General features: G+C 43.9%; 1 protein-coding gene across 1 annotated transcript in view; it reads right to left on the bottom strand.

Annotated features, from left to right (window-relative positions):
• Positions 1–12,816, bottom strand: part of LOC147463125 (classical AGP protein) — a 29,759-nt gene extending 16,943 nt beyond the window's left edge. The window contains exons 1-2 of the mRNA XM_086487409.1: positions 12,578–12,816; positions 12,258–12,369 (exon numbers count right to left, since the gene is read on the bottom strand). Of these exons, the coding sequence (XP_086343535.1) occupies positions 12,258–12,369; positions 12,578–12,684 (219 nt within the window). The 5' untranslated portion in view covers positions 12,685–12,816. The remainder of the gene's footprint in view (positions 1–12,257; positions 12,370–12,577) is intronic.
• Between the last annotated feature and the right edge of the window lie 1,792 nt (positions 12,817–14,608).

The following is a 14,608-nucleotide window of genomic DNA, read 5'->3' as shown; positions in this document are numbered from 1 at the left end:
TGGGGCTCTGCTTTTGGGCATCCCTTTTAATCTTTAAATTAGTGGTGAGGGCCTCACTTCTCAGAGCATCTGGAGGCATAGTCTGAGAGTGAAACCCTAGCCACTCTCTTGTACTTTGATCTTATTAATATAAAAGAAATACCAAAAGGGGCGCCAGTCTTTGGGGCCAATATCTCTAGGCACGGAACTCCGTCAGGCCAGTGCAAATCTATTGTGATCTGTGAATTGTTTTGAAGTGGTTATTTGGTGCTGTCGCGATTGATTCTTAACTTGGAGTGTCCAAGTCTGTTACAGTGGTATCAAAGCACGGACGATTTCTCTTCTACAAGAAATCCGATCCCCAAAAAAATTTTTCCGCGGCACCTATGGCTTCAAGCAATGTTCAGTTGACTCCCTCTGCATATGGAGATGCGGGCAGGGATCACAACGAAGATTCCGACACGGAGTATGGCCCGCCTAGGCCTACTCAGGCGTAGCAGTGAGAGATGGAGCGTCGTCAATTGATTGGCGATGCAACGAAGAGGATGCTCAATTTTGCGAAGGACCCAAAATTTGCAAAATATATGAGCGAGACTTCTTTTCAATACCCCGAGGAGCTTTTACTTTTTAACATATAGTGCACTGTGTGACATAACGAAACACATCTTTTTGTATTTTAGGCCAATAAAAAAAACGTTCAATCTTTTCCAATGTGGTGTTCATTTCCCTGTGTCCACCCGTGAGAGAATTATGTGCATCATGCAATATGGTTGGCCTGAGAGAGGGCAATACACACGGACGCTGACGAAAAAATAACAATCCATCACAAATGAGATAGTTGTTGGGCCCTTGGGAAGCCAAGCCTGCAACCAATACTTACCAAACTCCGAATCTGCATACTGATTCTTCATGCTATCAAAAGACTCACCCTGTATAGAAAATGTGGTTCTTGACTCAAGAGCCAAAATCTGTCCTTTGCGACTCAACGCATCTGCAACAGGGTTAGCTTTTCCAGGCACATACTCAATCAAACCTCCAAATTGCTCAAAAAATTGTGACCACCACACTTGGCGATCACTCCAATGTGCACTAGGCATAGACTGGAGCCACTTGAGGGCTTGAGGATCTGTGCAAACTGTAAACTCTCTACCATACAAAAAATGCTTCCAATGCTTAAGAGAGTGAATAACAGACAAAAGTTCTTTATCATAAACTGAATAATTCTTTTCCGCACTATTTACAGGACGACCATGCTGCTGGAGCATAGCGCCTATGGCGACATTGCTCGTATCCGTCCATACCTCAAAGGGATCATCCCAAGAGGCAAGGATAAGACACAGTGCTTCTGTCACCGCAACCTTGAGAGCTGCGAAAGCCTCAATGGTTGCTTCGGGCAAAAGTCTACGCGCTGACGACGAGTCTTTACCCCTTTCAAAACATCAGTCATAGGTGCAGCAATGCGTGCAAAAATCTCTACGTGCGAACTATATGCTTGACATAGACCAAGAAAAGAACGCACATCATATGCAGTTTTGGGCAAATCCCAATTACGAACCTGTTCCACCTTCGCGGGGTCTAGCTTGACGCCTTTTGCAGAAATGATATAACCCAGATAAGTGACTTCAGTAAGAAAAAATTCAGACTTCTGAGCTGCAATGTACAACTGACACTCATCCAAACGAGTTAGTACCCTTTCAACATCTCTTTCATGTTATTCCCACGATGCAGAAAAAATGAGAATATCATCTAAAAAGATGAACACACATACACCGACCATATCGCCGAAACGGCCTACCATGAGACGATTGAACGTACCCACGGCTCCTGTTAATCCAAAAGGCATAACAATATACTCCCATTGCCCTCGCTCGGTGCGAAAGGCGGTCTTGAAAATGTCGCCTTTGAATACCCGTACCTGATGGTATCCACTTTTGAGATCGACCTTGTTGAAAACCTTTGCCCCATTGAACCTATCGAGGATATACTCAATGCGAGGCATCGGAAACTTGTTCTTGACGGTTATCTTGTTTAATCAACATACAAACGAGACGAACCATCCTTCTTGCGAACAAACAAAATAGGGGTAGCAAAAGGATTTACACTAGGACGTAAGAATCCTCTAGCCACCAACCCCATGAGTTGTCGCTCTAACTCTTCCTCTTGTGACTTGTTCAAACGGTAGGGAGCCTTACTGACAGGCTGTGCTCCCTCCATAAGCTCGATGCGATGGTCCTCCGGCCGCTCGGGTGGGGGACGAGGTGGAAGATCATCCTGCAAAAAGAGATGTTTAAACTTCGTAAACAACTCCGAATACTTACCTGGAGCCTGAATGCTCTCAGAAACTGGGGCAGCATAGATGAATGCCGCTTGTGCTCCTCACGTAATTCACGCTTTACCTGTACATGCGAGATGAGAGGCAAAGAATGCAAGTCCTCCTCAGAACGAATGATGGGGGGAAATCAGTGTCGAAATGTAAAGTAATCGTGTTAGCACCAGATTTAATGTGAGCGTCAAGTTCACGAAACCATGTAATGTCCAAAATCATATCACATCCTGAGAGAGGAGATACAAGAAATTTCCTATGAAAAGAAGCTTGTTGAACGGTAAACATCACATCAAGGCACTCCTTCGTGATGAGAGAGTCCATACTAGGAGCGAAGCAAGAAACCTCGAGAGGAGCTTTCTGACTAACCTCTAGGCAGGCTCGCTCAACGAGAAGGGGACTAATCACATCATGCATACTGCCTGGATCAAACAATATGATAAAACACTTCCCCTTTACATGACCATAACACTTCAATAGAGATTCATCAATGTGTGTGTCAGAGTCAGGAGAAGATGCAGGTTGTGTTGTGACAGTGCTTGTGGTAGTTGTGGGTGCCTTTGGTTCTTTAGGTGGGACTGTCTTAGGACAGGCCTTCTTAATGTGACCCTTGACGTGACATTGAAAACATCTACCTTCTTTAGCATAAATCACTTGTTCTTCAGCCGTGATGTATCCTCCAATAATTCCTTGTGAAGCTTTTTCATCAAGGGTTAGCTTAGGTTTGGAAGGTGATTTAGCTTTACCCTTAGATTCATTGTTGTTCTTTTCCGAGGAATTAGAGGAAGAAGGGCTAGAAGAATTACCATTCTTACCATTCTCTGTATTCTAAGAATTCTAAGAGGTCCCTTGAGAAGACTTGTTCTCCTTAGGCTTTCCCTTGTTGTGCTTCATCTCTTGGGCGAGAGCGATTGCTACCGCCTTGTTGAGATCCGCGGGGTCAAAGACTTCGACATCAAACTTGATGTATTCGTCTAACCCAAAGAGAAAAGCCTCTTTGCGCTCATCATCCGATTTGCGTAATTGAGTGCCTAGCTGCAACACACGGTTAGAAAAAGACATGACTGGCATACCATGTTGCTTGAGATTGCGCCAATCTTCTTTCAATCGTGCGAGGTACTGAGGTGGCATAAACCACGCCTTGAGCTTGTCTTGGAAATCAGCCCAACTAAAAGAGGGGCGTGAAATCGGCGATTGCCTCTAGGTGCGCGGCTAGCTGTGCCTCTTGCCATGCGTGGTACCAATTGATGGCATCACCGGCAAGGTACATAGCTGCCGTCAAAACTTTGCTATTTCTTGTTTTCTTAGTTGTCGCAAAATAAGCATTAAATTGATGCAACCAATTGATGGCATCACCGGCAAGGTACATACCTACCGTCAAAACTTTGCTATTTTCTGTTTTCTTAGTTGTCGCAAAATAAGCATTAAATTGATGCAACCAAGAACGAATAACCGTAGCATCCATCTTACTATCATACTTACTGAAAGTCAACTTTTCGGTGACTGGGTTGTTGAAATCTGCATCGTGGCTTGTACCACTTGAGGAACTCCCACGATCTTTGGGTGGTTCGGTCTTCGAGGCTAGTACTTGGGCAAGCAATTCTTGAGTGCGTAGCTCCCTTTGAGCTTCACGCTCGGCCTTCAAGGCCGCGCTGCGTGCTGCCGCTTCCTCCTTTCTTAGCACTAAGTTGGTAACCTAACCGGACATAAAAGTATCCTTTCGGGGTTTTGAAAAAAACCTCCAAAACCATAGTAGATCCACTCATTTTGTAAAATCCTTTCATGAGATTATAGTTCAAGGCCTACTACGCATGGAAAAAATAAGAAACTTGTAAAATTTCTCATCTTTTGGTCACACCAAGTCTCCAAAGTTAATGGACCAGTACATTTTCATCAAAACAGTCATTTCTTACGTTTTGTTGCATAAAATAAGAATAGGGATTTTTGTAGGACTTGAGATAAATTCCCTGGTTAACTTCAGTGGTTGGTGATCAGAAAATATGATTGCTTCTCACTCACTATTTTTTGTTTTGCCAAAAGAAATAGGTACAAAAAAGTTGAATGTTTTCCATTCTGCAAACCTATCATCAAAGTTTCTATAGCCACGCTCAATACAAATAATATATGCATGTTTTCTTAGTTCCCTATTGTCATTTAGGTTCATAAGGAGCCATGGAGCATGTCAAAAGAATAATATATCTCTTACCAAGGGGAATCTTGGGGACAAAGATGAAGTGCTAAATACAACAAACACGAAAAAACTGGGTTCAACATTATGAGTTGTAGAATCCCATAGAGATCATTCAATATCTAGCCAAATTTGATGCTTATGACTAGATATGGTTACTACCTACAAAATGCATATAGTTCTCACAAGAAACTAGTAATATTAAAAAAGCTATACTTGATATACTAGAATGTTTCGTTTTTTTTTATAATTGAAAAAATCAACCATCGTTGTGTACTATGAAAAATAGGGTATTAGGTGCCCCAAAACTCAAGGAATATTAGTTTTATGTTACATTATGCAACATACAAAATCAAAACTACATTTGGATATCATGAAAGCCACCAAAAAAATCATAGAAGAGCTAAAATTGGCTAAAAAACAGGATTTGATAATTTTTGTAATTTGGTCATAACTTACAATTTTAACATTTATTTCTCCCTAGAAGCACCAGGACATGTTGAGAACTACTAAAGATAGTTTTCTAGCATTATAGACCTTACAAACATGAATTCTAGAGTGGTATAACTGCAAAAAGTTGAAAAAAGCCAAAAACAGGACCCGTTTTTTCACACAGTTTAGGTTGTGAAATGTTGTGCAAGGACAAGGTTAAAGATGGAATTGATACTTCAAAAAAATGTCAAGTTTTTTTCAGCTCATGAGAGAACTTTCTAGATAGATCACACCTCAAAATCCATTTTGAAACTCCTGACATAATTCAAGGAAAATGGTCACTTAACAGGACATAAAAGTGTCCCAGGACATAAAAATGTCCCATTACCAACCTAGTGCTTCTTTTCTTTCTTTTCTTGCATCGTGCTCGCGTTCGAAAGCAAGGCGCTTGTCTTCTTGTTGTGCGGCAAGTTTGGCGTTTCTTTCGTCGCGCTCGCGGTCCTTGGCTGCTTGCTCACGGTCCTTAGCTTCTTGTTCACGGTCCTTAGCTGCTTGTTCTGCGGCAATTCTTGCAATTCTATCGTCACGCTCACGGCCCCTAGCTTCTTGTTGTTCTGCTTTGCTTGCGAGTTGTGCCAATGCAACTCAATTCGTTTCTTGTTGTTGTGTCATCATGTCCAACATCGACTTGACCATCATCTCCATAGGAGTTAGGACAACTCGCGTAGATGGCGAAGGGGGAGGGTTGGAAAAATCTCCTGGTGGGGGAAATCCTTCGTCGCCTCTCTCATGCTCATCACCTGAATGCGAAGTATCCATTCCGCTTCGGGTAACGACCATGCACTAGGATCTTTGGTTCTTAAGTTCACGAGGAACTTGGTTCTTGAGATTCTTGAGGTTTTCTTTTGCTTGCAAATCGCGTTGGAGAAGGATCTTCTCTTCACCCGAGTTCTACTCTTTTCCGCGGGCGCACCCCTTGGCGGCCTTGCGCTCACACCAAGGTTGCTTCTTCCCACCTCACGGATTGGCCGGCCGCTAAGTGCACGGTCCGCTCTCAATGAGTAAAAAGAGACACAAGGGGAGGCTGGACAAGTCCTTCTTTCTTGGGATTCCTGTCACTCTTCAACAAAACACGATTAGGAATCGACACGCCCAAGTAAACTTGGGTTCGTGCGACCGCAACAAGCAAAAAAAATTATTGTGGTTCTTTGTGGTTCTTCCCTTGAGTAGTACAGAACACTTCCAAAGCTCTGATACCAATGTAGGTGCAGCGGAATGAATGTTGCATTTTCTCAAGATTAGTGATCTATATTGCTCAAGGTTCCTTTTAATTCTTAGGGAAGGAGAGAGCCTTCCGTCTTTATGGAGAGTGCTATGATCACGAACAAAGTGAGTGGATATTGTGCGTGCAAGTGTATGAGACTGAGAGAAGGAGAGAAAAGAGATACGACACCCGAGAGGTTGTAAAACCCTCCTCCGAAGGCCCCCACTCTCGTCGGTGAGAGTGGTCTACTTTTGATTGCACAAAGGTGTACAATGATGATGCATGAACTGATGCACACAGGGACTATGTCGATGACGACGATGAAGACTTTAGGGCTGAATTCGATGCTCTTCTATCTGCTGTCCACAAAGGGGTAAAGGCTGAGAATCTGGACCACTTTGGGGGGCTGAAAATGACTGGTTTGCTGCTGTTTTTATGGCTGAAAATGACCCGCTTGTCGAGGCTCGTATGATGATGAAAAACGCTGATGTGCTTACACTATCTGGCTGCGTTTTTAGGGCTACTGTCGCATGCTGAAAACGCTGGAATTTGCAGGTATTCCAATGCTGAAAAACGCTGGAAATGGCAGGTTTTCCAATGCTAAAAAACGCTGGAAATGGTAGGTTGGCTAGCGTTAGTAAATTGCTGAATTGACTGCCTATGGTCGGGGGAAAACGCCAAGCATAGAGGCTTGATGGCTGCAGGTAAGAGAAACGCCAAGGGGGAGTGATGCTTGATGGCGATCCAAACGCTGATGGGCTGAAGGGGGTGGGTCTCACCAAGGGAGGCTTGGAGAGGTTCTTGTTGAGAGAGGGGAAACACCTGCTGCTTGGGGGCATGTTGTGCTCCTTGCTCATCTGCCCAATTGTGCTAACTTGGGTTTGCTTATATATTAACTTACCCAATTTGCCCTACTGAGTACCCAACAAAAGTCAATAAATAAGTGAAAAATGTTAAAATAGGAAAAAATAGGATAAAGTCACTTGAAAAATCCCCAAACTGACTTTGATGAAATCTGATGGAAATGCTTATGCTTATGCGGTGTGCAACCAGAGGATATGCATCTATACTGAGTGACTGGGCATGCACGGTCTACGAATAAACTCACAAAAGTGCCAGATCACTTCTAATCTAAACTGACTTGACTGACGGGAACCCTGCTATGGTGTAGCTTGTCCACGGGCACATAGGGTTGGATGTGTCACGTGACAGTATGCATTCAAGGAAGTCACATTCCATGTCTCTTTCTTGGCACGACACAGTTGTAGAAAGAGCACATGAAAGTATGAGCACCAAGCATGGGCATTTCCGTTGTGAATTGCCAGAGTTGATTGATTTGGATCAGAATGACAAGATTCGATCTCATTGTTTGCGTGTGTGTGGTGAACGGGTTAGCACTCCGTCTATCTGTTCATCTACATTGCATGCACAGTCTTTGAAGAAGACAAGATTTTGTCCACTCACTTTACATGGAATGGGTATGTTCGTGTTTTTGTGTTGGAAGTGGTTTCAGGAATTTTCAGCCATGGAGATTCTTGACGAAGAAAGAAGCATGACTCTCAACGAAGTTAAAGCATTGACGGAGACTCAGAAGACTTTGTATCGCTTTCAGCGCGGCCCAAAGAAGCAAGCGTTGCAGACCTTTTTGAAGTTCAAGTACCGCACGACCCACACATCAGAGTGGGTCGACGAAGAGTCCCTTCCAAGATTCCGGATGCTATAGGCGATCTCCCTTGACGCCATACAGTTCCGTACCAGTACCTCACTTTGAAAAGGAGGGGATGTCACGTGACACATCCAACCCTATGTGTCTGTGGACAAGCTACAGCACGACAAGGGTTCAGTTCAGTCAAGTCTGTCTAGAATAGAAAGTGATCTGGCACTTTTGTGAGCCTGTTCGCAGACCGTGCATGTCCAGACACTTAGATTAGATGCATATCCTCTGGTTGCACACAACATGACCATCAGATTCCAGTCAGATCCCATCAGTAGCATTTTTACAGTGCATAGGCCTATTTTCCCTATTTTTGACATTTTTCACTTATTATTTTTAAGTGACTTTTGTTGGAAAGTAGGTAGGGCAATTTTGTTGAGTTTGTATATAAGCAAACCAGAGCTAGCACTTTCTGGCAGAAGAGGCAGCAGGAGCACTCGCTCAACAGGCAACATCTCAGCAGAACCCCAAGCCCTAGCGTTTTTGCTTCACAGCATAAAGCTGGCATTTTTGGATCAGATCAGCCCTGGCGTTTTGGTGCACAACAGATCAGCCACAGCGCCATCACGACACAGCAGATTAGCCTAGAGTTTTGCATTTGCAAAACAGCCGGCGACAGATTTGCAGATTTTCAGCCCTAACGTTTTTGCATCTGCATCATAACCCAGCGTTTTACAGATTCACCGCGACGGAACATCAAGAAACCTCAGCGTTTTCAGTTTTCAGTTTTCAGCCCTTAGACACCACAGATCAAGTCCCGAACCTCGCAGATCTCACCTTCCCGCAGGAGTTCCTCGCCGCACGGTCAGTTTCCGCAAGGTTTACAGTTTCAGCCCGGAAAACGCAGATTTCACATCTGCATTTCCAACGCGTCGTTGTCGTACCGTCGTCATCAACATCGACATAGAGTCAAAATTCAGCAGATAAAGATTTGCAGATTTCAGCCCTCAGAGTTTTCAGATTTCAGCCCGTCTCGTTGTCGTCGACATCGTCGGCAAGTCCAAGCATTGTAGAGATTTGTGCAATCATAAGTACGCCATAGAGAGTGGGTGGGGCCTTCGGAGGAGAGTTTGACAACTTATCTGGTGTCGTATTCTCTTCTCTCTCTTATCTCTCAATTGCCGCCAATAATCCTCTTCATCTGCTACAGATTTCAGCCATACATACCTGCTGTTTTCTCTGTTTTCAGTCCACCTAGGGTTGTGACATTGATTCCCCACCCTCCTCAAACCCTCTGCACCGCTGCGGACCCTGCCGGGAGCGTACGAGCACGCTGAAAATCGCTGGACAGCAACGTTCTCATCACCTCGCAGTTGCGTTTTTGGGTGGACAGCAGCCTCTTGGCTTGTGTTTTTCACAGAGGATGAAGTTACCTCCTGCCAGGACACCATCCAGTGGTGGTCCATGCGGTCTCTCAGTGACTGTTGTAGTACATGGTATCTTCGGCATCGGCTTGATCATCTACAAGCGTACGATCCTTGGGAGATCCATTCATTCCAGCCATCATTCGGCGGTTGCGCACTCCAAAGGGGGTGTTGACTTGTGGTTTGCTACGAACACACCTATGCACCCATCAGAGGAGTTCACACGAGATATGGCCATGCTCATGGCATATGGGATTCCGACATTCCCAGAAAAGACACCACCATCTTTGGTGGACACACACTTACCACTTGACCTCGACACATCATATCACTTGCTTACACAAGAGCATCTACATGGACTTTAGAAAGAGGATCTTGGATCTCTTCTTGGACAGGTTCATTGATTGGATCTAGAGACTGGAGTGGGACTTCAGTTCTTTGGACTCTCTTGGAGAGTTTACCCACAAGATGCCGGAGATCAGGCATCCCGCGACTACACCCATAGTCACCCGGAGCTTGGCTTGGATCATACTGCAATTGCTCTTTTACACTCCTGATCATTTGGATTGCTACCTTCACAGTTGTTCACCCTCGGTAACCTTACAACAGACTTATCCCCCAACCTGGGCAGTATGACACTCCCAGCTCATTCACATTGAGAGCCACACCGAGTTGCAGTTTGGTGGCATTGTTGGCGAGGATTCTGTTTTGGTTGACACCGGAGGATTGGAGTCAGGAGATACAGGCAAGACGGCGCAGACAGATTGGTCTGGCCTTTCCTCTTCTCAGAGGATCTTCACAGCGCAGACGTCTCAGTCTGGCTTCTCTACTTCTACAGGATAATCACGGTGCAGACAGCTTGGTCTGGCCACACCTCTTCTCAGAGGCCCTTCACAACGCGGATTGTTGAGTTTGGCTTTCCCCTCATCTTGGATTACCCTACCTACTTACAGGACGTAGTGCGGTGGTGGTCTGTGCGGTCTAACGGTGACTGTTGCAACTTACGGTAGCTTCTACATTGCAGACTATTTAGTCTGGCTTTCCTTGTTTCGAAGGACGTATTGCTATATCTCGCCTTCCTGGATTTTTTCGTAGCTTAGCAACCTGGCCACACTGGTCCAGGTTCATGCACTGACAAGCTTTCGATCATGCTCATGACGATTCTTGGGCTTCCCCATTTTCTCCAGACGGTTTGACTACACACACCTCAGATCCTGTTGGGTAAGACACTTACGAATCCATACAGTTTGTTCAACATCAAGTGCTGAGAGGGGGCGCTAGACTTACACCACACTGTTGCTTCACATGTCTAGGGCATACATGTACGGCTAGTGTGCCTCCGGGTTGGCCACCCTTTGCATATATATTTAGACTAAACTGTCCGGCCGCCCGCTCGTAGGCCGGCCGCCCACCTTGTTTGGGTGCCCTCATATATTTTCTTTTCTTATTTTCGCAACAATGCACTCCACGGTCTTGCCCACCCGATAGGCTAGCATGAGGTGGGACCCCTGTTCCTAGGGTTTCTCTGTATGCTATATTTAATTCAGTGCAAATTGCCAGCATTTTAGAAACTATACACCTCTCTCGCGTTCTCTCTCTCTCTCTCTCTCTCTCTCTCTCTCTCTCTCTCTCTCTCTCTCTCTCTCTCTCTCTCTCCATGCTTGCAGATCAAAAGCTGCCTAAGGCCCGTGCACTTGACTGGCCCTTGATCAAAGGCTTGTTTGGGGGAGTTCTATCGCAACAAATTGAAGATCCAATGGTTGCCTGTGTTTGAGAGTAGGTTTGCTCGCAGATCTAAACTCGATCGTCATCCGCTTCACCTTTGACAGGCATGGTACATCTCCAATTTGTGACACTTACACAGTGAATTTAATCCCAACATGCTCTTTTATTCGCCCTTAATCTTCTAGACTTTCGTCAGAGCCCTTTAGTGACCATCCGTTTCAACCATACAGAAAGGTAACCTCCCTCATGTAAAAGTTTTTAGTTAGTGTAGATTTTACTATTATACCTACCTATCCTGATTTCTAAGCCATAATGTTATATGCTCACACCACCATTAGCCCAAAAATGTGAAACACCCACCTACACCTCGTACAACCAATTATGCAAATAGGGTTATACATTTCCAAAATCTAACCTACGGATATGCTCACAAACTGCCAAATCATAACGCCCTAGGCTTTCCTACACTTACCTGGGCTCAGAGTAGGTTTAGCATGTCCATACAACACGCCAAACCAGTGTGCACATGAGACATGAGACATGTGACATGATAATTTGTCAAACTAAAAGCACAAGACATGGTTTCCTTGCTAGTATACTAGGGAACCATGTGGGACTTGGAATCGGTACCATACTGATTTTGCAACCATAATCATAGTGTTTGAAGAGCTCTCTTTTGTGATCAATCTGAAGGCATGATAGTAGTCCAATGGAACAACAAGATCCACCACTGCTTTGAGCCTAGAGTCTATATAAGATGCCTACTTTGATTTCAAAGGGCTATATGTGATCAATGTAAGAGGTGATTGTCTGAGTGACTAAGTGCGCATGACACTCTGAAGAATATCCCACACCGTCAATCACACGGTAAACTAAGCAGGCTGAGATGGTCATATATGTAGGGGCTTTAACCTTTTGCTAAAGGCTCTCCGTAATTGCAAGGGACGGCAAACAAGGGGGAACAGCACTAAGTTCGTCGTTCCATTTGATTGATAGCCACAACCATCGTGACAGCAAGAGACCCATTGTGAATTGCTCCCCCTCCTACTCTACTACAATCAATGGCACTGCTTGAAAAAGACAAGCTGTGGTAGTAGCCTGGACATTGAACAAGTATAGACAATAAATGCAAACAGGTCACTGGTGCTCTTTAGCATTCAAAAATTGAAATGTAGAAATGCAAACAGGTCACTGGTGCTCTTTAGCATTCAAAAATTGTACCTAAACCACTTTACTAGATTGGAGAAAACGAATATAAAGAAACGTACAAGAGGCATGTCAAACGCATAGAAACCGTCAACGGGCTTGTATGTGACATAGACGACACGAACATTTGAAACGAACACAGTGCCTTTGGCAGAGACCTGTCCTCCACGCACACTGCAAATCATTACCAAGAGTTAGCAAGCTAAAACCTAATGTGTGTGTGTGTGTGTGTGTGTGTGTGTGTGTGTGTGTGTGTGTGTGTGTGTGAGAGAGAGAGAGAGAGAGAGAGAGAGAGAGCGAGAGAGCACGAGCGTTTCTGTTCGCAGATGGACTCTCCGAAGCATGTTTGGATATGTATTAACGGTGAGAAACGATGTACTACCTGGGGATCTTATCGACTTCAAAAATTACGTTGTCCCGTCTAAGCAGGAATATCTCGCCCTGGAAGGGCACCGGCATGGCCCCCATCAGGGGCGGATTCACCGCCATTGGTTCTAGCTCGAACTCTGGCCTGCGTGCGTCTCTCTCTCTCTCTCTCTCTCTCTCTCTCTCGCGTAATCCTGCGCTTCCCGCAGCTTTCAGAAGAAAGATCGCGATGCGCCCAGTCTAGGCCTATATGATATATGAATGCGGCAACTGCGTTTCTTTTCGATTACATTTTCATTTTCCATCTCTCGAGTCTCCATGTTTCCGAGGCCTAGAAAGATTTGGGAAAATTACCAAAATACCCCTCTAATTTGTGGAAATTCCCAAAATACCCCTCAAATTTCAAAAATTCCCAAAATACCCTTGTATCTATGTTAGCAAAATTGTTCATGATTTCCTAATCTTTATTCTTTTTTGACAATGTATATCCGTTTTTTAGTGCTTAGCATGTAATTTGTCACAAATTTCCTCCCAAAAAAAGACAATTATGTCTAAAAATAATGAAGTAATTCATCTCCAAAGCCTACATAACCAGCTCAAATTCTAGTTTTAGTATCTTGTATCATAAACAATTAGTCTTCTTGTGAAAAGCTACAATTTTTTTAATTTTTGGATAAATTGACTCTCACAACAAGGGGTATTTTGGGAATTTTGGAACATTTGAAGGGCATTTTGGGAATTTTTGACAAAATATGAGGGGTATATTGGGAATTTTTTAAATTTGAAGGGTATTTTAGGAATTTTCACAAATTAGAGGGGTGTTTTGGTAATTTTCTCAAAAGATTTAGACGAGAAAGCTCTTGTTGGTCTCATCGTGGGGCCTACTAGTTTTTGGCCTACCATTGCCCAAAGGGCTAAGACCATAGTGATGTGTTGTTTTAAAAACATATACATTTCTTTTTATTGGTTGGATGCCAAGCAGACACTCATTATAAAGATTTATAAAGATAGAGCTTTATAGACACTCATTAAAAGACAAATGGTTTCTAAAAATTTTTATTGGTTCACGTAGGTGATAGTGGCCATTGTGGAGTTTTTGTTTTTTTGAAATCGACAAATTTCCAATTGGTGGATGAGGAAAGTGCATGTTTATTTGATGGAAGGGAAATGATGAAATGAACATTGTGTTAGTAGTGGAAGGTTGGAGTGGCCAGCTTCGTCCTCGTGATGATGGGTTTTTTAATGAGCTTCGTAGATTTTAATGATTCAGTCTCTCTCTAGCGTTTCTCGAGTCTCACGTACGCCACCAGCCTTCTTCCATTCTTTCTCTAGACACGTCTGATGCCTCAAGAATGGAACAGTGTTTTTCAACTGGCTCTTTCGTCATGCATCACCAAAGAGCCGCTTTTTTCTGGTTGGCTCTTCCATCACGTCCACCGGCACTTTGGTCACAACTAGTAAATGCATCTCCTTCGTGCACTGCTCATTTACTGTCATCTTCACCACCGGAGCTTCCAACTGTGATGGTTTGTGACTCTCATCAATATCGCCATGTGGTGGTTTGTAACTCTCATCATCACCACCGAAGCTTCCAACTGTGGTAACTGTGGTGGTTTGTATCTCTCTCTCTCTCTCTCTCTCTCTCTCTCTCTCTCTCTCTCTCTCTCTCTCTCTCTCTCTCTCTATTGAAAGGAAAAAAGTTGTATTGTTGCTTTGTGGATTTCAAGAAAGCTTTTGACATGGTACCGCGAGGAAATCTTTGGAGAAGTATGCAAAGCCTTCAAGTGTTGAGAGAATTTATGCATGCAGTCTTTTGCATATACCAAAAAGTGATATGTCTACTACTTATGGGAGGTGGAATTTCAAAAAAAATTGCAAGCACTATTGTTGTCAAACAAGGATACCCACTTCTTCCAACCCTCTTTGGTCTACTCATTGATGAATTGGAATGCATGGTTCTTGATTTTATGCAGCAAGAAGGCATAGAAGAGGTTAAGATCGGAAATGCGATGATCATGCTTTTGCTTTATGCCGATGATATAGTGCT

The sequence above is a fragment of the Adiantum capillus-veneris genome, chromosome 2, assembly GCF_014529385.1.
Source record: "Adiantum capillus-veneris isolate H3 chromosome 2, ASM1452938v2, whole genome shotgun sequence".
Taxonomy (NCBI): domain Eukaryota; kingdom Viridiplantae; phylum Streptophyta; class Polypodiopsida; order Polypodiales; family Pteridaceae; genus Adiantum; species Adiantum capillus-veneris.
This window is presented reverse-complemented; position numbering and strand designations above follow the sequence as displayed.